At 36.8% G+C, this 25,456-nt stretch overlaps 2 protein-coding genes across 3 annotated transcripts in view; both read right to left on the bottom strand.

The window, feature by feature from the left end:
• Nucleotides 1–750: 750 nt before the first annotated feature.
• ppp4cb (protein phosphatase 4, catalytic subunit b) lies at nucleotides 751–11,567 on the bottom strand. The gene is made up of 9 exons (XM_046852993.1): nucleotides 11,418–11,567; nucleotides 9,310–9,539; nucleotides 9,037–9,088; nucleotides 7,538–7,588; nucleotides 5,344–5,445; nucleotides 4,836–5,009; nucleotides 3,931–4,057; nucleotides 2,788–2,977; nucleotides 751–1,671 (listed from the first exon to the last, which is right to left on the bottom strand). The coding sequence occupies exons 2-9, from the start codon at nucleotides 9,405–9,407 to the stop codon at nucleotides 1,542–1,544; spliced, it is 924 nt and encodes a 307-aa protein (XP_046708949.1). The 5' UTR covers nucleotides 9,408–9,539; nucleotides 11,418–11,567; the 3' UTR covers nucleotides 751–1,541.
• A 1,281-nt stretch (nucleotides 11,568–12,848) lies between these two features.
• Nucleotides 12,849–25,456, bottom strand: part of LOC124388415 (probable serine/threonine-protein kinase kinX) — a 30,028-nt gene continuing 17,420 nt past the window's right edge. Inside the window, exons 2-6 of one of the 2 annotated variants that reach the window (XM_046852991.1) lie at nucleotides 15,133–20,188; nucleotides 14,822–15,032; nucleotides 13,526–13,620; nucleotides 13,277–13,368; nucleotides 12,849–13,017 (exon numbers count right to left, since the gene is read on the bottom strand). In XM_046852991.1, the coding sequence (XP_046708947.1) occupies nucleotides 12,960–13,017; nucleotides 13,277–13,368; nucleotides 13,526–13,620; nucleotides 14,822–15,032; nucleotides 15,133–17,658 (2,982 nt within the window). In that variant the 5' untranslated portion in view covers nucleotides 17,659–20,188 and the 3' untranslated portion in view covers nucleotides 12,849–12,959. Of the gene's footprint in view, nucleotides 13,018–13,276; nucleotides 13,369–13,525; nucleotides 13,621–14,821; nucleotides 15,033–15,132; nucleotides 20,189–25,456 lie in introns of those variants that run through there. The other variant, XM_046852992.1, reaches the window with a different exon arrangement.

The raw sequence follows: 25,456 nt of genomic DNA, 5'->3' as shown, positions 1-25,456 counted from the left end.
AAAAAAATAATAAAAAAAAAAAAAAAAAATCATACAATCGTACAATTTTGCATTCCATTTTTTGGCTTTATCAGTGTCTGCTTTCGATCACAGCATCAAGTTAGCAGGAAGGTCATTTCCCTGTCGCATAGTCATATTGTGTCACTGTTGTAGGGTCGTCGAGTCAATCCTGAGCTTACACAACTTTGTGCAGTTTCACATCGTGTTTTTTTCTTTCTTTCATGTCCCAGAAATAGTATGCCAGCAGCTGGACTAGGCATGGAGTGTGTGAATACAAGTGTCACATTATTAAAAAATAAAAAAATAAGCCACACAACCTCAGATTCATGTTCTTTGTCAGATAGGAGCATAACCTAATGTGATTCTTCCTGTTTTAGCCATTCAACTTCAAGGTTTTACACACGTTTTTTTTTTTTATCATCAGCTGATAGATTTTTTACTTTTTTTGCATTTCCTGTTTAAACTGTAGTGTGAATCTCTCAAATAAGCCGTTTCAGAAATACTCAAACCAGTTTATCCAGCACCAAATACTAAACCACATTTAAAGTCAAAGTCAGATCACATCTACTACGAGAACCATTTACCTGGCAACATATCCCAACTCTCTACAGGTGCCACTGTAAAGTAGAAAAATGTTCACTTCAGTAGTTTTAATATTGTGGGTGATCAGGGTATAACATTATGATTCTAACCGTATATCAGGTAGCCATGCGTCTTCATTTAAACGCAAAAGCGACTGTCAACACAGCATTATGTTCATACAAAAGTACAGTTTATTGTCACAAATAATAATAAAAATCAACATTTTCTCTATTGAGAAATCAGATGGGGAAAAAAAAACAAAAAAACAAAACAAAACAAAAAAAAACATTTTGCCTAAAACAGTTTGGTTTTATTTGAATACTTTCCAGTGTGGCTGTTAATCACTGCAGGGATTGTAGGCATTCCTTCACAAAAGCCAAAATCTGTAAGACCTGGGCTTCAGAGGGGGGGGAAAAAAAGCATAAACTATAACATTGGGCAGTAGTGTCACTTTTCTTTGCCCATACAATTAAAACAAGGAATACAGAAGATGAAAAAAGTAATTAAAAAGTAATGCAGATAATCTGAAAACTTCCTTTAACATAAATGAGGGCTCTTGAGTCTGCAAAAGGTCATATCAGTCTTTACCTCCATTTCCCTGCTGCTTACAACCGACCATAGTGCTATTCACATTGGTTAGAATTGCATATAGCTACAGTGTATATATGAGAGCAAGTGACTTTACAGCAGTATGAGGAACTACAAAGCCAGTCTCTGTGTACGTGTGTGTAAAAATAGATGTCCAGGGTGATGGTTTGTGGCTAAAAGAGAAAATAAGCAGAAAGACAAAAAGGAAAAAAATAAAGTAGAAAAAGTAAAGTGAAAAAAGAAAAAAAAAAAAAGAAAAAAACATTTAAGACAACTGGGCAGGGAAGGGTGGGAATGAGAGAAATACAGGTAAATGTATGACGACTCTTCCTGCAAAAGGTGGCGTTTCCTTTCCTACTGTTGCAGTAGGCTCACAGGAAGTAGTCGGCCACAGGCTTTTTGGAGGGAATCCCTCTAGTTTCCTGTGGGGCTGCTTCAAATATAATAAACTCTTTTTGCAGGTGTTCATCCAGCTCCAGAATGGCTGCTACGTTCCCACACCTTAGATAAAGGAAAGAAATATTAATCAACAAACAAAACGACTCCGCACAAGTACCGTATTTTCCAGACTTTAAGCCGCTACTTTCCCCCCCAAGTTTTGGCTTAAACAACGAAGCGGCTAATTTATGGATTTTTCCTGGGTTTTTCCCTGTTTCACAAGCTTTAAGCCAAAAAACTGAGCCCCATAACATTAAATCAATGAAATACCCGAACGGGTTTAAGGTGAACCAATGAAACTTTTTATATTAAATCAGACACGCTCCCACTGAATCGGGCCGCACCACATCATAAATATGGATGATGTTTCTCTGACGTTTGACCTGCTGCTCACTCGGACTGTCTACAGGAAATGCTAATCATTTGTTACGCTGAAAACAACCGGGCATAAAACGCACTTCACGTGTGTTCTGAGCTGCACGGCATCGGGAGAAAAGCTTCACCGATGGTGATTTTTAAACGCACGATGATGCCAAAAGATAAACTCTCAAGAGTAATAGTTGTGAAAGGAAGGAGGAAGACAGTGAACAATGACTTTCTTGGTAGGCTACTGTTTAGATACAAGCCGTGTAACAGACACTGTCTTTCGTTAAAGCCTGTGTAAAGTTCATTAGTTTCAATGTAGGCACCTGCGGCTTATAGACAGGTGCGGCGTATTTATGTTCAAAATAAAAATCTTTGTAAAATTGTGTACATGCGGCTTATATTTGGGTGCGCCTAATAGTCCAGAAATTACGGAAAAATAAAGAACAAACAGTGAACACATAGGACAAGAGTTCTCAAGACATAAAATAGTTTTGGTTCCAGTGTCCAGACCCGATTGACAGTAGCCATGGCTCAGGGGTCAGTCTTTTATATGGCAACCAAATAAGAAAAAAATACAACAGATACATTTGCATCTGGATATATAATCACTTACACTGGTGGAAATGTGTATTTTTTTACTGGATTTATGTCTGTAGAAAGGGTGCAATAGAAACTGTATACGGACTGTTTCAATGTGCACACAGATTAATACTGACCAAATAAAATCTAAGAGTTTGTAGGAAACTGACAACATGGTCTCAAAGACCTTGTTTAAAAAAAAAAAAAATAAATAAATAAATTGAAGAGACACACCTATAGCAGTAGTTGGGTGCAGACCACACAGTGAGCACGGTCTCATTGAAGTGCCACTTGTAGCCCTCCATGACGAGTTGGTGAGCTCGACAGATCATGTCTATGTCATTAGCAGCATTAAACTGGGCCACGACATCACTGCCGAACAGGTAGCCCGCTCCTCTTGGGCTCACACCCCAGCCTGTAGTATCTGTACACAAAAATCATTTAGATGCCTGGTGCAGTAATGAAATTTACAATAATAATCTGTACAGGTTGAGCTAAGCCAACTTTAATTCAGGCAATGGTATAATGAACAACTACTTCTTTCGGACGCATCTGTTAGGGGTCGCCACAGCGGATCATCACTATGTCCTCTACATCTGCTTCTTTCAAACCAACCACCTGCATGTCTTCCCTCACCACATCCATAAACCTTCTCATTGGCCTTCCTCTTTTTCTTCTGCCTGGCAGCTCCACCCACAACATTTTTCTACTGGTAGTGGTATAATTAACTATTTCATACAATTACACTAAACAATTATGTGAGTAATACATTTCAGGCATATCCTTAAAAAAATAAACAAACGAACAACAAAAACAAAAAAATAATCAATGTCAAAATGATGAAATGTAGCACTATTACTGTATTACCACACAATTTTATTACAAGTAAAAGCATTATGGCCCAAAGAGCTTAATTAACCTCCTCACACCACAGCCATTTTCCAATAAACAAAACATTCTAGTAATCTATTTTAATCATTTTCATTATCACTAAGATTATAGAAGCTATAATTTATTATTTCTAATGTTTAAGAAAACAAAAAGTTCTCTATAAATGTTTACATCTGCCTGTACAAGATATAATAAATTAGAAGGAGTGCACCTGCAGTCAGCTCTATTACCAGGGCTGATGGTAGATTAAAGAATTCATTTCTGTTACACAGGCTAACTAAAAGTACAAACAGCACTGCTTAAACCAGGAATAGTTAGTATAATCAGAACAATAGGCAGAGAATCTCAATCTAATTAATAAAATAAGGTTCGAGATTTCCAAATCCTTCTAAATCTTTTCAAACGCTTAATTGTAGATTGTTATTGCTACCAGAGCACACAAAAATATATAAAATAGTTGTTGTGAAACCAAAAGTCCTGATTTACCTTCTGGATCTGACCACAAGAGGTCGCACATCGGCCCGTCGTGTGGCACTTCTTGTTTCCTATCAATGGTCCGGATCTGGTCTAAAGTCTGGATGGAGGGTGAGAGGCCACCGTGCACACAGAAAATCTGCAGTGCAAATGAGGACCATAAAACATCATTCTTCTAAATGAATGAAGATTCTGAGATGCAACAGAGGCACATTGTACAAAATACTGCTTGTAACTCTTCACCAAGCAACTACCATTATTTATGAGTATGCTACACTTGTACATCAAAACATGCACAATACATAAAGGCAACAGTTGTGGTGAAAAGCCCTGTGGTGCTTGCTTACGCACAGTGGGGAAAGAAAAAAAAAAAGTGTCATGATTTCCTCTTGTGGTATAAGCTGTACAAAAGAACAATCATGTCTCAGAACATTTTGACAAACAGTTTCTGCTATAAAAAAAAAAAAAAAATGTGACTTCAATTGAATGTTGCATTTCAGAAAAACAAATTTTGATCACAACACTTAGTAATAATCATTTAAAAAAAAGGTTAATTTTCAGAAGCAGCATTATGCACATTTATCATGATTTTGAGATATCAAAATATCAATCTGAATTTGACCCACACAAAAAAAAAGGTTTGACAAATGTACTTGCGACCCCTCTCTGTGTTAAGACTCGTTAATGCAAGTATAAATCAGCCTTTCAGTCATGGTGTTCAATCCCCACAAAACAGCTAAGCAACTATGGTTTGCCCTTTGAACAGAGTTTTTAAAGCTTACTGCTAGAGGGACACTGCATTGTGACTGACCACAATTTCCTTACTTCAGCATACTGTATGTGGAAAATAGGATCACTTTCATAGCTTACAACTATACTAGAAATGTGTTTTTTTTTTTTTTTTGTATTAGACTGACCTTGCCGTCGATGATGGCCGACAGGGAGAGGTAGTCGAAGATCTCGGTGCAGTACCGCCACACTGTGACAGAACCGTACTTTCTTAAGCACTCGTCGTAGAAGCCGTACACCTGCGTGATCTGTCTGGACTCGTGGTTGCCGCGGATCAGTGTGATTCTGTCAGGGTAACGCACCTGAGGTGGACCATGACAAACTTTAGACTGAATTTCATTTTTAACTTATTACATCAATATTTAAATAACAGCTCTTGCAGCTCGTTAATTTTTGCCAAACAGTTAATATACCAAGAATTTTCTATTGATCTGATGGTCATTATGCAAACCCCTGAACCACTAAAGAACCACTGGCAGCCCCTTAAGAAAAGTCCTAGTTCTACAATATGTAGTCTGTCTAAAGCAGAGTCTTTACCCTAATCCATTCAGAGGCATAAGTCTAAAGGTATAGGCAAATAAACACATCTGAACTTACGGTAAGCAAACAATTAGCAGCGAGAAACCAATTACAAACCTTGAGAGCCAGAAGCAGCAAGAAAGTCTCGACACTGTAAAAGCCTCTGTCCACAAAATCTCCCATGAAAAGATAGTTTGTCTCTGGAACATCACCCCCCACCTGTACAGAAAACAAATACATTTGTTTGTTTGTATTTGGGTTAATGGCACACCGGCTTCAATCGATAAACCATAGCAAATTCAAACATTTACCACTAGAACAGATTTTTTAACAGCAGGTAACTAGGGATGGGTACAGAGACATGGTATTTTTTGGGCCAGAATGTAATTGGGTCGATACTGAACCATCATAACGCTTCAGAACTAAGATTCTGTGTTTGATATTTGCGACGTATGTGATAACAATGCGCATGTCCGGTGTATGTTTTTTTTTTTTTGCAATCAGTCACAGATCCAAGGTTGAAATGTTCAAAAGTGTGGGCTTAATTTACAAAACTAAGCGACACCAGTGTCAAATGCAATATATGCAGTAGTGTAATAGTGAACAAAGGAAGCGACGCTAGTAAAATATGGAAAACTTACAAACAAAACATGACATGTACCTAAAGCAGCACGCAGTATTTACTATGTCTCAGTCATCTCCCGGCTACAACTGCATCTCCACTGCCTCAGCCTCCAGCACAGGTAACGTTCATTATTAAAGAAGTCTTTAGTTATTAAAAATGTGGTTTGTTATGTGCTTGATTCTGTTTGCTTAAAGACATTTGTAAACTGCAGTACTAAAGCTCAGCAGTAATATTATATATATATATATATATAAAATGAATTTATAATACTCCTTATGGGCACAAACAAATACAGACCAGAAGTTTCTCTGTGTGTCTTGAAGGTTTCACAATTGCTTCATCGACACAGGTTAAGAGGAGTTGTGTGTTTTCTTCGACAACACCCTATCTTTTTTAAGCACATATTAACAAGATCACCCAGACAGCTTCTTATCAAATCCGAAATATAAACCTCCTCCGCCCGTTCCCTCAATGAGGAGCTCTGCTATTATGGTTCATGATCTTGTCACCTCATGCATGGACTATTACAATGCTTTTTGTTTGGTCTACCCCATAAACTCCTACAAAGGTTACAAAAAGGTGCAGAACTCAGCTGCACAAATATTCACTAGAACGCCAACAATGGACCACAAATCTCCTGTTCAACAGCTGCACTGGCTTCCTGTTAAATATGAGGAATAATGTATTGAATATTAAAACCTGCTTTTTGTTTATAAAGCATTGCATAACCTGGTTCCTTCATAGTTATCTGACCTTCTTCTAACACACATACATGTGGAATTTACTTCCTCTTGATTTCTGAAACAGCTTCTGTCTGTATTTTCAAATCTTATTTGAGAAAATATCTTTTCATACAGGCATTTCATTCATGTTGTATGTGTACGTCTTTCTGCTTGTAAATGATACCAGTCCCTAATTATAACTGAATCAGCTATATACTACAGGGGGGTGGACAAATAAGTTCATTAGCAAAGCCCACCTGGAAAATGAAAGCTTTTTTCTGATTAAATGCATTTATGCAGACTACAGAAAATAAATGAGTGCATGAATTATTGAAAGGAGCATCTTCGTGTAATCAAAAACTTTAATCCGGTCTTGATAATGGCTTCCAGTAAAGAAGTATCATGTTTGTGGCTCAACAAAAGGCAGAAAAATACAGAAAGACTGCTGGAACACATCCCCGATACACGTGTATTATATGGGAGGTACTGGGATTAGGAAATGTGTGAACCAATCGGGGTGTGTTGTATTTAAACAAGCATATCAAGTTCAAATTCTTCTTTGCATGAGTCAAGTTTTCCCCTTTGGTTGTTAGAGGAGTGAAAAACGTTCAGCTCATTGAATGCAACTGGATGAAAAACATTCACAATCTATATGTCCGGGAGCAGAGATGTTTTCTTTGTTTGTAATAGTAAGAGCTTCATATTGTAATTGTGATCACTTGACAGCATCAGTTCAGGTGATTATTAATTATGCATGTTTAACTAACCTCATTTAATGGCTCAGTTGTACATAAAAATGAATACTAATCAGTGTTTAAGAATTGAATATTGGATATCTGAGTGTTAGTGTAATGAGAAATAATACTTTCAATCTCTTATTTACAGTTCTAACTTTTTTTTTCACACCACAAAATCAGCCATATTTGACAACTAAAATACATGTGGGTGTGAACACAAGACTCACTCTGAATAACTCCTTCAGGTCATAAAACTGCCCATGGATATCACCACACACCTGAGGGAAAAAACGATATGATATCACACCAAACTGCAGGTTTGTACAGGTACAAAAGCAAAAATGTGAACATATTCAGTCATCAGATTTGAAAGGGGCTAAGACAAGGGCATTTAATGTCTTTTTTAAGCTTCTTTTAAATGATCTATTTTTAGTCACGAGGCATAGACAAATGGTATGGTCATCAGTAAATCAGCACCAGATTAATAGTGGCATTCGGCAAATAGCAGTTTACAAACCCACATAACCAGTCACATCTGATTAAATACATAACATTTAAATGCATGTTAAATTTGCATGAACAAAAGCTTTATACTTTCCACAGAGCACACCTCTGATGAATCTGTTACACACCAAACTGAAGTGTTTCCTGAGACATTTCCCTGAACCTCATTATAAAAATAAAACCAGGAGGCTGGTGTGGTGTGGCCTGGATTTAAAAAGAGCTGCAATTGCGTTTTTATTATTGTTGCCACGGCATTAAAGAGCGTCACAGCTATTTTTTTTTTTTAGAACAATTTGAAGCTACGTTTATTATTCAAGAACTTATGTGAGACAAGTTATGGCCTGCTGATGAGCACATGCAAATATCAGCTAACAAAAAACTCAAACATCTTCCCCAGTCATGGAAACTCTTGGCACACAATATGAACACATACATACATTATATACATATATACATACATACACACACACACGTATGTACACACAATATATATATATATACACACATTTTAAATCATTATATTAGATTAGCTCATATAGTGCTCCTGTCAACAAACCATAACTATAAAACCAATTACATATTAGAAGAAGCGTTTAACATAGTGTTGGTTGTTAGACATTTTATGGATCTTTGAATCAGAACAGTATTAAACAGAATTCTACTAATGTATGTTCAGAGTTCAGCAAGTGACGTCATTTGGGGCATTTCAAAACAACACCGTTGCTCACAGCATCAACAGTAAACAAAATCTCTCTCATAGAAATGCTAAACAAGCCAATGGCACTTGCTTAGGCCTTGCCAGAGGGTGAGGTAAAGTTGACAGAAAATAGTGCTGTCGAAGTGTCTAGTGCAGGGACTCACATGACTGTGGCATCATCTGGATTTGAATACAGTGTCTCCAAACAATACAGCAAACATTAGAATCCATTTTGCTAAATCAACATTAATGACTATTATAGATCAATTTGTATCCCAAACGAATAGTTTCACAAAATTCATAGCTATCATTTTAGGTGCTGACTTCAAGCTTCTGGGATCGTGGTGGTAACCCTTTCGCAGATTACACATGCATTTATGTAACTGGATGTTACACAAATATGTTGGAGAACAGGTTTCAGCTCGAGCAAGGATAATGAAAACAGTTCTTAAATTCTGTTGACTCCCATGATTCATTAAATGATAGTCATTTAATTACAATGAGTCAGAGAGATCCTCAACTTACTGTGACTGGAGAATCCACCCTCTGTACATTACTCTCTTCTACAAGAATCTCCCTGGAACACAAACAAATCAAAACAAACCCACATGGCAATTAGGTGGGAAATGTTCACAGTATGCATTAAAATACTATTCTTTCCCCCTCATTGTTTTTTTTTTAGGTAGATGACCTTTTGATGTCATTTATCAAGACTAACATATCTTTTGCTGGAAGCTGTTTTAGTGTACCGTTTTGAATGCATAATGAGCTATAGTTAGTAACATGAATGTTTATTACCTGGCTTTGGCACAAAGAGCCTTGACCTCATTCTCCTTGATGAGCTCACATCTCCTCAGCTGATCGATCTGTCGGTCCAGATCACTGATGTCACCCATAGTGAAGCGCACAAAGCAAGCTGAACCGTTTCTCCCCCCCCACACACACGTACAGACACACTCACACAAGGAAAAAAATGCCACACTCTGTGGAGACTGTCAGGGTGGCAAGGGCCCCGGTGGTAAAGGCACCTGTGGAACAGAAAATAAAACCAAATGTGTAGTAATGACCAGTTTATTAGACTTATATCTACCTTTGTGCCATAGTTTCATATATACATTATATATTTAATTGTTTCACGCTTGAGTGTTTGCTACTAGAAGTACGCATTCTAGTCTCACAAAAACACTTTCTAGTCATTTGATATTCCAGAGTGAAAGTCAGGAACGTAACAAAGTAACATTCTGGGGGGAAAAAAACATGAAAACACGAGATGTAATACACAGACGGAATGAGAAACGTCGAGATGAGACGATGAGGAATTTGAGAGGATTTATCCAATCCACCACACTGACATGTAGCAAAGGAAATCAAGCCTACAAACATTTGAGATGACATTCTGGCAATTTACAAGGCTAAACACTAACACACTAACTTCAAAGATGTGCAAAGATCATCTGTCTGATGTAGTGTAGTTATAATGTACAGTGTGTTCTGGTTTTAGCCCACAAGCGCTCAACACACAGCCTTATCAGGAGCAGAAACAAACACCACGCTGTTTTTCTAAGAACAGATAATACAGGAAAACAGAACAACTAATAAAACCTGTAAGAATCTGATTACAAATATCAACGATTTGAAAGGAAAACACCACCACAGCTTTTGTCCTTGATATTAACTAGAACTTGGTGGATGCACAACAACCACATATCACAATCATGTCATACCAACCACATGCATGTTTAATGTATGACATTTTCTTAAATTTAGTGTGCATTAAGATTAGATGTATTAATCAGTCCTAATTGTCATCATTTATTGGTGAGGGGGAAAAAACATCCACAACAGTCCATATATTTTTTTAATGAGGGCATGGCTATTTTCCTCAATAAAAGGAAAACTCTTCCATCATAATAGCATTAAAGCAGTTTTTTTCCATCTAGTACATAAATCGGGTGCAAGACATTTGTCTCAATGTGTTTGTTTTTGCTATCGTTTAAAGCTATAATTTATATATAGATTAAAACTGGAATCAAACTCTTATTCACATGTAATGTCCTGTCTTCCTATGTTTTGATTGGAAAATAATTACAATTTAAATCACTTCAACCAACAAGAGAAATAAAACCCGAATTAATTGAGAAATCTGAAAACAACTCCCACGTTAATAAGTTAAAACACAACACGACTCAGGAAAGACAACTCCCACACTGACCTAGAATTGTTTACTTGACTTATATTAACCCGTAACGTATTTTTAAGGGTATTAAAATAAAACAAGAAGAAATAGTTTGTCTTCCCAATGAGTTTGGGTGAAAAAACCTGTTCCAGTCAGCGGAACAAACTCTGACGCAAACACTAATAATTAGCATGTTAGCTTAGCACAGCTTAGCGCCGCTAACATAGCTAATGTACACAGTGGAGCTAAGATACGCGTTCTTTAAGAGTTTTACCTCGACCTTTAAAAAATGCTATTTATTTATTTTAATATTGAATGATTTGTGTGTGTATTTATGTCTACATTATTAAAGGTGCTCGAGAACGAATGCCCGTCCAGGGTACTGTTAGCTTATCGCAACAGCCTTCGGAGCTAAGCTAAAAAAAAAAAAAAAAGGCTAATGAACGCGACAGGGAGGTTAAAAACAGAATCTTAACATGATTAAAGTTTAAAAACAAGTTCAGGATTGTTTTTATACGACCAGAAAATGTTCAGACGATTCAGAAGAGTAAAAGAATGATAATAAATGATTACAGATGAAGAGGTCGGGGGAGTGTGGTCAGGCACGGGAGTGCTAGCTGGGCCTGTAGCATTTTTTTTTTTTACGACAACGGCACTTCAGCTACAACTCGGGGGATCCTAAACCCAATATAATACCGACAATTCGATTAAAATGGTAGTTATATTTTACCTGAAACACCTGAGTTTCGGGGGAAAAAAATCCTTGGAAACTTCTTCGGTGCGAGGCTTTCTTTCACCCGGCTCGCCGCTTTTCTTTCGACACCATCTACCGGCGCCTAGCCCCGCCCCTTTCCCCAACCATTAACACGTCATAGCGATCCCGCCCAGCGCTTAAGTCTCATTCAGCTCCCTTCTTCACATTTAATGCGTCACCATAGGGCACTAAATCCATTATCTCATACACTACATAGTGCTTTTATTTAGGGACTTAAAATCCATTTAGAACACAGCCCTTGTGTATCGCTTTAAAGCTGGAGTCCAACCGGAACCGGGCCGCAGAGAAGGAGTAAAAACGTGTTTAATTTTTATTAAATGAGTTCCATTTTATTGACTTCCTTGGAATATATATATGTATATATACATATACATACACATTTTTAATTTTTTTATTTACTTTATTTTTATTTTTATGCATCAATAACAGAAAGGTGACCACAAACGACAGCAAAATGTAAAAGGGGAACCAAAAGATAGCAGAAGTCCTATTAAGATTATGGGTTCAATTGCAACACTTGATTCTTATGATCCAAGCCTTCTCTGTATAAAACGGGGCTCCCACTAACTCCCAATTGACAAGTTGAGTTATATTTGCATTGTATATGTAATCATTATTAATAATATATAGTGTAAAATGCATGGTATTTTTTTTAGTTATGAAACCCCCTCTCCCATCCCAGTCCATGGAAAAATTGTCTTGATTGAAACTGGTCTGTGGTGCAAGAACATTTAGTGAGCTCCCTCTTTGTCTTAAAAACCTGTTAAAGAAAAAGTTAATACAAAAATGCTGACTTTTTTCTGTGAGTCATCAATTGGGTCACTTCACCAAGAAGAGTCGACTCTTTCAGCTTGCAAATGTTGATAAAATTTTATTTTTTAGCTGAACAATCTTGAATGCTGGACTAACATTGAACTATAGAACAAAATTTTACTGTAACTTTCTAATAACCTTCTTAATTCTTTTTAAACAACTTTAAACACCATTAAACAATTCATATGCAGCTTTAAGCTCACATCTTAAAGGTCAGAGTCCAGCTATGCTACACAATTCAAGAACAGAACACACAATGAACAAAAAATATCGACTTTATACTTTAAATGACATGGCGAGTAGAAAAAAAAAAGAAAAAAAGACAAGTCTGCTCTCAACGTTCATTCAAAATACTGACTCGTTCACAGCAAATGCCAGTTTGTAATGCAGGGAGAAAGTGTGTTTGGACAGCTGTTGAAGGACTTGACCTGACACCTCCTGATACTAGATCTAAATCAGTCTTAACCTGATGTAGAAGCTGCATGTACTATTTCAGTTCCTTGAACTATTAAACATATAATAGAGGGCAAACCATCTGTCTGTCTGATCTTAAAAACTTACACCACAACAGGGTCTCATTTTAAACAAACATTTTACTCAAACATATATTATATCTCATTTAAACACAATTTATTTACACTGCACAGATGTGGAAAGAAATGCAATACATCTGGTAAATTTATTTTACTCAGGTTTTTTGAGTTTGCTCTTCAGCTCTGCCATCATCAGGGGGCTGCCCATCCTGCACACACACCACCACACAAAACATTTGATGAGCGAGAAAAAAAAATTTGCATTAACACAAGCAATTGTCCATGTTTTGCAGTAATATCTAATTTTCTAAAGATTTAGAAAGTTGACTACAAATCAGTACAAAGTTCTTCTGACTGATCCCTTTGTCCTTTGATTATTCTGTGGCCCAACACCTTACTAACAAAATATATTACAGTTATCCTTTCATTTTTCCATCTATACATCTGTAGTAAAATAAACAGCTGTACCCAGGTTGTCTTGGTGGTGTCCATTTAGGTTTGGGAGGTTTTATCTCCTGCTTGATCGTATCATCTGCTGACTGTAAGTCTGGGTTGAATTTCTGCATGAGTAAAAAGTAGGTACTGTAGTTATACTCCATCTAAATCTAATAATTCACACTCACTAAAATATCAACATTAATCCTAATAGTCTATTTACTGTTTGTGAACATGTGGTACATATTTTAAATATCAGGGTTTACTGTTTTAATTTTATACCTGTACATGTGATGTTTCACTCCCTGCTTCTTCTCCATCTCTTACTTTTTTTCCAGCTTCAGTTTTTCTCAGTGCAGGGAAACCAGCACCCAAACCTTAACAACAGAATAAGAGGAAGTCACTATTACACAACACAAAAATATGACTACATACCCAAGTCAAACTACAGCATATACACTGATCAGGTATAACATTCAAACCACTGATAGAGAAGCAAATAACATTAGTTACCTTGTTACAATGGCACTAGTCAGGAAATGGGATATATTAAGCAGCAATTGTACAGTTACTTCCCAAAGTTAATGTGTTAAGCAGTTATTTGCGCAAATTTGAAATAGGGCAAATTGTGATGATCAGATCTTCTTCAAAAGGACAGATCTTATGGCGTGTTTCTGGTATGCAGTGGTTAGTATCTACCAAAAGAGTTCCAAAAAGGACAACCAAAGAACCAGCATTTGGCTCATTATTAGCTCATAATTAGCTCATGTGGGGAGCAAAGGGAAGCCCATTTGATCTCATCCTATAGAACTGGTTGAGATAGAAAGGCGTCAGAACACAGTGCATTGTAGCCTGCTGTGTATGAAACAGTGTAGCTGCAAAATGCTGCCAAAGTGCCCATGCGACATCTCATCCACATCCAAAAGCACCTAATATAGGCATGTGATCATGAGGAAAATTAGGAGTCCTTTCATTCATTTCATTATTTTTAGCTGGATAACGTGCCCTGCCATGCTGCACATATTGCTCGGGAATAATTATTGGGCTGTTTACTTTTTTACTTTATTTTTTTTACTTGATTGTGTCCAAACTTCAAAAATTACAACAATTTCTTGCCACCTACTGGTCAAACGTTATAACGACATGCTGAGAATTTTTGCTACCCTTCCTCCAAATGTTATCTGATCTTTATTAGGTTTGGCTCACATCATTTGACAACCTGCTGCCTATTTGGTCAACTGAACTTTCCTTTTACAGACAGAGAATGACATCTCTGTCTGTAGTCAATACATATACAAATCTTTTGAATTTATTTGCCTAAAGGTATGGTTCTGCCTTTCTGACTGCTTAGGCAACAGTTGTAGCATGTCTGTGATGTATGTGGTTCACTGAGTTCTGAGTGTGCAGCAATTTTCTTGTGTTTGTTGCTTTATATTCTCCCTATAACTCGCAAATGCAAATGCAATCAATGGAGGCAACACATTTTAATACTTCAAAAGCTCTGGGCCTGGACTAGATATACTCACTTTAAATCTTTGGATAATATGAATTAGCTTTATTCTAAATTTATCAACTCACCAGGGAGTTTGAATCCAATCACACCTTTGCTTGGTACTGATGCACCTTCAATATGACTCTTTTTTGGAAAGCTGGGCTGTAAAGGCCGAGGAGGAATCAAGGGTTCTACAGAAGTCATGTTAATAAGTGAACGAGGGTCTTTAGGGGGTCGAACAAGAGGGTTTTTCACAGCAATCTTCGACTTCTGGACTGTAAAGTCCAAGGATGAAGCCTACAATGGTAAGATAAAAACAGCAGCAGCAGTCAACTCAAATACAAATTTTAGAAACTACCAATACATAGTACACCAAGTGCATTGATTAGTATTTTACCTGTGATGGAAGTGAAAGACCTGTTAATACACAAGGCTTATCCATGTCATTGTCCTCTGCGATTTTTTCGAATGGTCTCTTGAGTCCAGGTCTGCCTCCTTGTTCTACATCTTCTTTACAGTCTACAACTGATTTTCCATGTTCAACCTTTTCATGTTCTTTGTTCATTACCTTTGATTCTTTAAATTCAGGGAAGTCCAACTCACACTTATCCTTTTCTTGCTCTGTGAAAGGTTGTTCCATTTTTTTCACCGACTCCATCTCTCCATGTGTCGAAACCACCATGGTTTCAATATCGATCATTTCTGTTAATTCTTTTTCACATTTCCATGCAACATTCGGTATTTCCACATTCATGTTTTCAAATGTTTCATCTTGACTTTCAAGTTCACTTTCATTCTCTTTTCTTTCAGTAGTCTCCATTTCTCTCATCGATTTCCACTTAGAGTCATCAGATTCCTTTGTCAACCCACTTGTGTTATGCTTTATTTCATCTGATAATCCGTTCTCTTCCTCATCAGTCCTCTCTTGTTCTTCTGTATCTTTTTGAGAATCGCTCTGCATCTCTGGCATGTACAACGAATCTGAGAGGTCAAGCTGAAGTCTATGTGATGAAGTGTCAGTGGCTGAATCTTGCACTGTGCACTCATTCTGATTGATCTGATCCCCTAAAGTGGCATCTTCTTGAATTAGCTTATCAGTAGCTTGCTCAAATTTCTGTTCATCCTTTCTCATTGCTGTTGCTTCACTGAGTGTTTCAAACCATTCAGCTGTCTGTTTAGGTGAGCTGAGCTTTGCTTCTTTGGAGCACTTGTCAAGGTTCTGCATGGAATAAGTTTGCATTTCATCAACAGACTCAACTGCAAATTCACTTAATTGCTTGAAAGGAACTGACTGTATTTCACTGACCGATTTCACCAAGCTCAATTCATTTATTCTATTGTCAGCTGATTCTTCTAGCAAAGGCACTTGTTGTACAAGGAGGCATGGTCTCATTATTTCCTGTATAGCCACTTCTGTGTCTATGGGCTGCTCATGCAAGCTAGTCTCTCTTTCAGCTGATTTAATTACATCTATTGCAGCAACTTCTTCTTTGCATTTTGATGTGGTTTCAGCTGTTTCTGTTTGGCTTCCTGTCATTTTTTCTGGTTGTGTAATGACAACTTCAGCCTCTGGTTTGGTCAATGCTGCTGGTTGTTGTGAACCATTGTGATCATAAGCTGCATCATCTATATGCTTGCGATCTACCTTCAGGGCCACCTCTGATGCGGCTTTTTGCTCTTTACTTTGTTCTAACTTCTGCAATTTCACTGTAACAGCTGAACTATTGTCTTTATCTTCAAACCAAGTGCTGCTACATCCTTCTGCAGTTACAATTTGTGTCCTCTCCAATTGTTGGCTTTCAGTCTCCACATATTCGACAATAACTTCAATTTTGTTCAACGTTTCTTTCTTTTCTGTGTCACAGGCTTTCTGTTTTTCAACAGTGTCGATGCCTGTGAACTTCTCAAATGCTGAGAACTCATTTTTATATACATCATTCTCTTTTCCCACAGTCTCTTTTTTTGTTTCCTCATTGTTGACTTCAATCGCTTCCTTTTCTTGCAACAAAGTGGCATTTTCAACCAGTTTCAGACCCTCATTCAAAGGGGCATTTCCTTCCCATGTTGAAACCTGATGAGCCTCATTCATCATTTGTGAATTACCTTCTTGATTTTTATCTTTGGTCTTTACATGGTTACTTTCTTCTACCACATAAAGCTCAGTATTATCCTGATCATTAACATATCCAATAATACTCTCCTCCAAAACCACCTGGACCATGGCTGTATCTTGCATACCACACAAATTTGCCTGTTCTTCAGGCTCCTGGACAATAAGTTCGGTTTTAAATGGTTTATCTTCAGTTTCTTCATACTCCTGAGAGTTCCTTCTCTGCTTCTGACTGTTTTCATGCTTTTCAACATTTAGATCAGCTTCTTTGGCCAGTAATCCTTGTTCAATGAACTCACATTTAATTGAGCTTTCTCTAGTTTCATCATTCTCTCTCATTATTATTTCAACACCTTCCTCTTCTTCATTCCCTCCCTGCTCTAGATTGCTTTCATTATGTTCAACATTTAGATCAGCTTCCATGGCTAGTAGGGGTTGGTCAGTAAATTCTTCTTCATTTTCATCTCTCTCTTTCCTCATAATTTCATCAGCACTTTCCACTTCCTCTGTTTCTTCCTCTTTATCTGTCCTTCTCTGCTCTTGCTTGTTGACATTCCCCTCAACATTTAGATCAGATTCAATAAACTGATCAATAAACCCACTTAGTTCTTCTTCAGTTTTATCATAAGAGACTTCAACACCTTCATCTTTAGATTTTGTTCTCTGTTGTACACTGATTACATTTATCTCATCAACATTTAAATCAGATTTATTGGCTAATAAGCCCTGGCCAATAAACTCACTTTTAACTGGTTCTTTTTCAGTTTGATCATTATCTCGCCTTATAATTTCATCAGCACTTACAACTTTCATTTCCTCTTTTCTTTCCTGTTCCTGAATGTACACATTCGTCTCAAGATTAGAATCAGCTTCCTTGGTCAGTAAGCCTTGTTCAACAAACTCACATTTGAAAACATCTTTTCCAGTGTCATCATTCTCATGCCTTATTATTTCAACACCTTTCTCTTCCTTTCCCTCTTCCTGCTCCTGACTGTTTTCAATTCTTTCAACATTTAAATCAACGTCTGTGGTCAATAATCCCTGGTCAAAAACTCACATTCAATTGGTTCTACTTCAGTTTCATAATTTTCTCCTCTAGAGATTTCATCAGCACTTTTCACATTCTTAACTTCTTCCTCTTTATCTGTCCATCCCTGCTCTTGATTGTTTTCATTCCTCTCAACATTTAGATCAGCTTCTGTGGTCAATAAGTCCTGGTCAATAAACTCACTTTTAATTGGTTCTTCTTCAGTTTCATAATTTTCTCTTCTAATGATTTCATCAGCACTTTCCACTTCCTCTTCCTCCTCTTTATCTGTCCTTAACTGCTGTTCATTGTTTGCAGTCCCCTCAACATTAAGATCAGCTTCAATTAACTGATCAATAAACTCACTTTTAACTGGTTCATCTTCAGTGTCGTCATTCTCACTCCTTAAAATTTCATCAGCACTTACAACTTCCTTTTCCTCTTTTCTTTCCTGTTCCTGAAAGTACACATTCCTATCAAGATTAGGATCAGCTTCCTCGGTCAGTAAGCCTTGTTCAACAAACTTACATTTAAAAATATCTTTTCCAGTGTCATCATTCTCTCGCCTTATTATTTCAACACCTTTCTCTTCCTTTCCCTCTCCCTGCCTTTGACTGTTTTCAATTCTTTTAACATTTAAATCAACGTCTGTGGTCAATAATCCCTGGTCAAAAAACTCACTTTCAATTGGTTCTTCTTCAGTTTCATAATTTTCTCTTCTAGAGATTTCATCAGCACTTTCCACTTCCTCTACTTCCTCTTTATCTGTCATTCCCTGCTGTTCATTGTTTGCATTCCCTCAACATTAAGATCAGCTTCAATAAACTGATCAATAAACTCACTTTTAACTGGTTCATCTTCAGTTTCATCATTTTCTTTTCTAGAGATTTCATTAGCACTTTCCACTTCCTCTTTATCTGCTCTTCCCTGTTTTTGACTGGTTTTATTCCCCTCACCATTTATATCAGCTTCACTAAACTTATCAATAAACTCACTTTTAATTGGCTCTTCTTCAGTTTCATAATTTTCTCTTCTAGACATTTCATCAACACCTTCCTCTTCAGTTTTAATTCTCTGGTCCATGATGATTCCACTTATTTCAAAATGTAAATCAGATTTATTGGCCAATAAATCCTTGTCGATAACCTCACCTTTAATTTGTTCTTCTTCGGTTTCATATTTCTCTCTCCTCTTAATTTCATCAGCACTTTTAACTTCCTTTCCCTCTTTTTCTCCTCGCTCCTGGAATACATTACTCTCAAGATTTAGATCAGCTTCCTTGGCCAGTAAGCGTTGTTCAACAAACTCACGTTCAAACATTTCTTCTCCAGTTTCAACTTTCTCTTCCTTTTTTCCTCCCTGCTCCTGATTGGTTGAAATTTTCTTAACATTTAGATCAGCTTCATTGGCTAGTAATTCTTGTTCTACCAAATCATTTTTAATTGTGCCTTCTTCTGCTTTATCATCTCTCCTCATTATTTCAACACCTTTCTCTTCCCCTTTCTCTTTCTGACTGTTTTCATTACTCTCAGTAAAATATGAATATGAGGAATATAATTCCTTCGCAAGTAAGCCATGGACAATAACGTCATCTTCAAACAGTCCTCTGTCAGTGTCATTCTCCTCTTCCCTTGCAATTTTAGCAATGTCCTCTTTTCTTTCCTGTCTTCTTTCCTGCTCTTTGCTGTTTTCACCCTTCTCAAAATTGAGATCAACTTCCAGTGTCAAGCCCTGGTCTAGCCATGGAGTATACTCTTCTTTTCCAATTTCCTCAAATTCTACCCTTTTCTCCTTCTCTTCTGGTTTCTTTGTCTGGTCCGGTTTGCTTTCACTCTTCCCAACATTAAAATCATCTTCATCCCCTCCAGAAAATTTTCTCTCTTGGTTCTTGACATCTGCAACAATGGAAGCAGGTGAATCTTCTTGTTCAGTAAATTGTACATTGGGAGTTTTTTGTGATTCATTTTTATTATCCAAAGTTTTTTCTTTATCCTTCTGTGCTCTCTTGTCTATAACTTTTGAACTAATGCAAGTGTGTTTGCTCTTGTCTTTTACTTCATGGCCATCACAAACAATGTTTGACTTTTCCCACTGAACAGCAGCGGCCCGCACACTAACCCCGGGATACTGCAGATCTTCGATTGTCTTTCTCTCTGTCTTTGTTTTAGTCCTTTCTTTGTCCTCTTCCTTTATTTGTAACTCCTTATAACCCTTACTGATTGACACAGTTTCGTCTTGCTTAAAATGCACATTGTGGGCCTCTTGATTCGTGACCTCTGGTCTGAGATATCTTCCAACAGTGCCTGTAAGGTAACCCTGTATAAAACAACAGTGAAAACAGGCAAACACAAAGTAAGAGCCATGCATTTTGTGTTTAGTTTAAAAAAAGATAAAGTCACATGCTTTTGGTCGATGGTAGCAAAAAAATACTGTATATTCTGTAATCACCTGTATGGCACCATTTCAGGAGGGGAAAATACCTGTAACCTTGTGTAATGCATACTAGATATTACTTGCCACATGTATTTAATTCTTTGTCTGTTTTGTTAATGCTTTTAAAGTTTTGCTTTGAGGTAGACCATTACTTTATTTTTCATACACACTTCACCCAGAGCCTCTCAGTGACTGTTTTGCTACATTAAATAGGCATAAAAGTGTAAAATAGTTTAAATATAGTGTGTCTAGTGAAAGCAAAGAAGAATGGATACATATGCAAAAAATATAAAAGAATAGGTTTGGGTATGGGTGTCCATGGCCCTATAGTCACTCTAGTTACAACTACATCTTCAATTGATGTTTCTTAGTGATAGATTTGTTTCTTTCCTAACAAAAAAAGGCAATTTTGTTTCTCCAACTTGGATTGTGCATTTTTGTTCATATCTATGATGATAACCATCCTCTCACAAGATTAATATTTTTAATCTTTAATGTAGAGTATATGGTCTTAGGAATGTTTTTTAAGACAAGCCACTGCAGGAGTCCTACGTTTCATGTAGGAACACATTACAGGCAAGCTAATAAAATCCAATCCAAAATTTTATATATGCATATATAAGCAGCATAAATGCATATATGTGACATGCACAAAAGGCCGCAGAAAAAAACAAGATATGTGAATAGGTTTGTATCAATAAATGATTCATTTATTGATACATAAAATCGATTCATGTTTTTGTGTATATATTTTAGCTTCAAAATTTGACCTGGTATTTAAATGTGTTCATATAAATTCAACCTTGCATTTTTCCTCCTAACCATTTGCTGTTTGATTATATGGCTCAAAATCATGAGCAGTATTTATGTATGCATTATATAGTCAAACAAATCAAACAGGAAAAAAATCAAGACAGATATAATGCAACATATTTTGAGACTTTCACTGAAATAAATTAAAATGTATTTGTTTCAGAGTATCCATGCTTCTGTTGTCCTTTTGCTGCTTTGGGAAATATTATAGTTACTGCGAAACCAGAAATCATATTAAAGATTTGGTTTATTAAAATATAGCAGAATGATGTTTTTTAGATGCTATATACCGTAATATCTGGACTATTAAGCGCATCCAAATATAAGCCGCACCCACTGAATTTGACAAAGATTTTTATTTTGAACATAAATACGCCGCACCTGTCTGTAAGCCGCAGGTGTCTACACTGAAACTAATGAACTTTACACAGGCTTTAATGAAAGACAGTGTCTGTTACATGGCTTGTATCTAAACAGTAGCCTACCAAGAAAGTCATTGTTCACTGTCTTCCTCCTTCCTTTCACAACTATTTCTCTCGAGAGATTATCTTTTGGCATCGTCGTGCGTTTAAAAATCACCATTGGTGAAGCTTTTCTCCCGATGCTGTGCAGCTCAGAACACAGGTGAAGTGTGTTTTTTCATTGGTTCACCTGAACCCGTTCGGCAATTTCATTGGTCTAATGTTATGGGGTTCAGTTTTTTGGCATGAAGTTTGTGAAACCGGGAAAAACCCAGGGAAAATCCATATATTAGCCGTTGTTTAAGCCGCGGGGTTCAAAGCGTGGGGAAAAAGTAGTGGCTTATAGTCCAGAAAATACGGTAGATGTTTGCTCTAACAGCACCATAACATTTGAACATAATTATTTGAATGATACTATCAAATCAGTATGATGAATAAAGTGGTGAATAAACATTCTGCCTTACTTCTTAAAAAAACTAAAATAAATGTAAGTCATAGAGACAATGAATGATCTATATAAAAAAAAATATTACATTTACAAACAAGTCAATTATGGTTGTGCTGAGGGCACCTAAATTAGTCTGGTAATTTAAGTTTAAACATTTATTTTTAAATATCATAAAATATCGTAAAATATAATTTTATGTTCTACCCCAAAGAGACTGTTGCACCCTGTCTGGCCACCACTAGCCTAGCTTATAACATCAAAAAATCCTAAAATAACTTATACAGTCACCCCTCGATAATTCGCGGTTCGGAACTCGCAACACAGAAAATTCACGGGTTTTCATTTGGAACCTAACTAACAGCAAGATTATCTTAAAATTCGTGGGAATTCCACAGCGGAAAAGAATGTTCAGGAATATTAGGAATAAAATTTTAAACTATGTTTTCACTAACAAATTTCATAAAACGCATTATTGTATTAAAGTGACATAATGTCTAGATGAATTCACTAAAGAACCATAGGGGCTGCGGAGGTGCGTCCAAAATCCGTGGATTTTCGAATGTTACAAATAGTTACAAATCATCAGCTTATACAGTATTAGCTAGCACATAAAGATTATTTTGCATCGCATGTTTGCTGGAACCAGAATGGTACAATACATTTGCAAGAAAATAACACTGCAATGAAAATACTACAACTACATGTGGAAAAAAATGGAGATTGTTAAATATCCTTAACATTGTTGCAGTAAAGCAATGGTTCTGTTATGTGATTAGTCTTTGTTAAGCTTTTTACTCAACTATCACTTGAGCTTTTATATAAATATAAATAATAAATATAGCTGCAAGCAGCGATTAGCAGGGTTCATGCAACTGAGGTAGTAAAGGTCATAAGGAAAAAGGCATTAGGAACATGACCACCGAGTTTCATTGTAATGCGCCTTTGGTAACATTGCCTAACAGTGCATATGTTCACGTCATTGGTGGATGGTGGCCATGTTTTATGAGATATGCAAATGACAGAAACCCTTATGGCAGATTGGACAGAGACTCTACATGCCAAGATTCAGATAAATCAAACGTGCACCTATGGCTGTGCACCTATAGCAGTCTTTAATTTTTTTCTTGTTTAGCGCCACCAAGCTAAGCAATTTTTTGACCAAAGATTGAGCGCATAAACACTTTGTGAAAAAGCTTCGTGAAAAAGATATCTCATTCCGTTTCAAACTCTCTAGACCTTACGGTTTAGTTTGCACAATCAGTTTTAGGGAGGAATAATAATAAAAATAATAATACCAACAAAAATCTCTACAATAACAATAGGGTTTTAGCATTTCATGCTTGAACCCCTAATAATAATAATAACTGTTGGTTTAACTGTTGTTAAAATAACACATATTCACTGATCACCTCATGTTTTTGCTCAGCGCATAATGGGGGAAATACAGTAGTTGCTACAAAAGTGAAAACTAAGCACTGCCCTAAGCAGGTGAGACTCTTCAGTCAGCACCAGTGTTGTTAACAACATTCAAAATGTTAGTGTAGAATGATAGGTTAGGTGTTGACTTATAGAATCATGACTGTGCAACTGAAATGCAAGCTCTTATTTTAGCACCTTTTTTCAGAAAGGAGACCAGTGTTGAGCATGTGGTATATACAAATATGATGAAGTAAATCAACTGTGCAATGAGATGTGCTGCAGTTGTGTATGCTGAACTACAAAAACCTTTTCCTGTCTTTTACTTCTATGTTTATTTTTACATGTTTTTCACTGCTCCTAGACTGTGTAGGATCTAACCTACAACTGCTTACTGACCACCGAAAGACCCTACATACTTTACTGTATGTGGATGAGCTTGCCTTTTACATCAGATTTAGATCCCGAATAAGCAGGCCATAGGTGACAGTGGCATGGAAAATATTCTGACACATGAGGAGGAAGAACCTTGAGAGGAACCTGACTCAAAAGGGAACCTAGCCTCTTCTGAGTAATTAATACATGATATTAAAATTCTAAAATGTTTATTGAGTGAATTGTTGAACTCATTCTTTTAGATAGATAGCTAGATAGATAGATAGATAGATAGATAGATAGATAGATAGATAGATAGATAGATAGATAGATAGATAGATAGATAGATAATCTTTCTGCTGCACCCATTAGAGGTCGCCACATCGGATCGTCTCACTCCATACCACTCTGTCCACTACATCTGCATGTCTTCCCTCACCACACTGATAAACATCCTCCTTGTATACATATAAACATTCATTCTGCAATACTTCAGAAAAAAGAGTCAGTAAGTACGTTAACCTAGTGCGGTGTTGAGGTAGATCTGGAGCCAATCCTGGAAACTTTGGGTGTGTGGCAGGTATACACTCTGGGAGGGGCAGTAGGTTATTGCAGGGCACCCTGTGCATATGGTACACATGCACACACTCCGCACACACACACACACACACACACACACACACACACCCTGGGGGCATTTTTTCTAAGTCAGTCCAACTACTGGCATGCTTTGGGAGGTGTATGGAAACCAAAGAAACTTGAAGAAACCTATATAGACATGCCCAGAAACTCTGTGTGTAACATACGTTTAAGATGGAACCAAGGAAGGTGAACCTGCGAGACATGTGCTGCTTAACAGTCGCTATGAGCATAATGTCTCTAATCAAATATGAATCTCGTTATTTAAACACGTACAATATCTTTGCCTAATCGTTTGAGCTACACCTCTAGCTTTTCAGGCCGTATGAACAACTGGACAAGAGGTATTCACCACCCCCCCTCCCCCCACATGCACAACTTGTGCACACAGATCACCATAAGCTGGTTTCTTTAAATGTCTGTTGCTTCTTTGTGTGGTTTTGTGCTTATTTAAATATTCCGAAAACTGTCTTTCTGCAACACTGTATTTTACATAGAATCAATGATTTCTCTGTTATCTGTTGCCATATACACTTCATCGGCAAATGTCTGTGGACAACTGAACATCACATGCATGTGTGTGGAAAAAGTTTATATATTTTTAAAATAAAAATATATAAAGCTTTTACTGATCTTAACCACAAATCATTGAGCAAAAAAATTTTTATATTTAAACAAATACTGTAAATCTCAGCTTTTGTCAATCATAGGTCCATTTATGATAAAAACCCAAGCAGCAAAATATATATTTGGAAGACTTTGCACAACCAGATGCGTTTGTTTAAACAAATAGTTTATCATGCTGATTATTCCTTTGCATATAAAATGCATATACAGTATAGCAGTTCACTTCAGAAAAAGTAGAAGACTAAATAGTGGACAAGACCTGTCAGGCGTGAAATTTTTTCCCCCAATGATTTAAGACCATTACGAAAGTTTGTTTTTGGGCTTGGCCCTCTCTTGCTCAGAAGTGCGTAGCTTTTTATTCTTAAAATTGAC

The sequence above is a fragment of the Silurus meridionalis genome, chromosome 7, assembly GCF_014805685.1.
Source record: "Silurus meridionalis isolate SWU-2019-XX chromosome 7, ASM1480568v1, whole genome shotgun sequence".
Lineage (NCBI taxonomy): Eukaryota > Metazoa > Chordata > Actinopteri > Siluriformes > Siluridae > Silurus > Silurus meridionalis.
The sequence above is the reverse complement of the archived record's forward strand: the minus strand, read 5'-3'. Positions and strand labels throughout refer to the sequence as shown.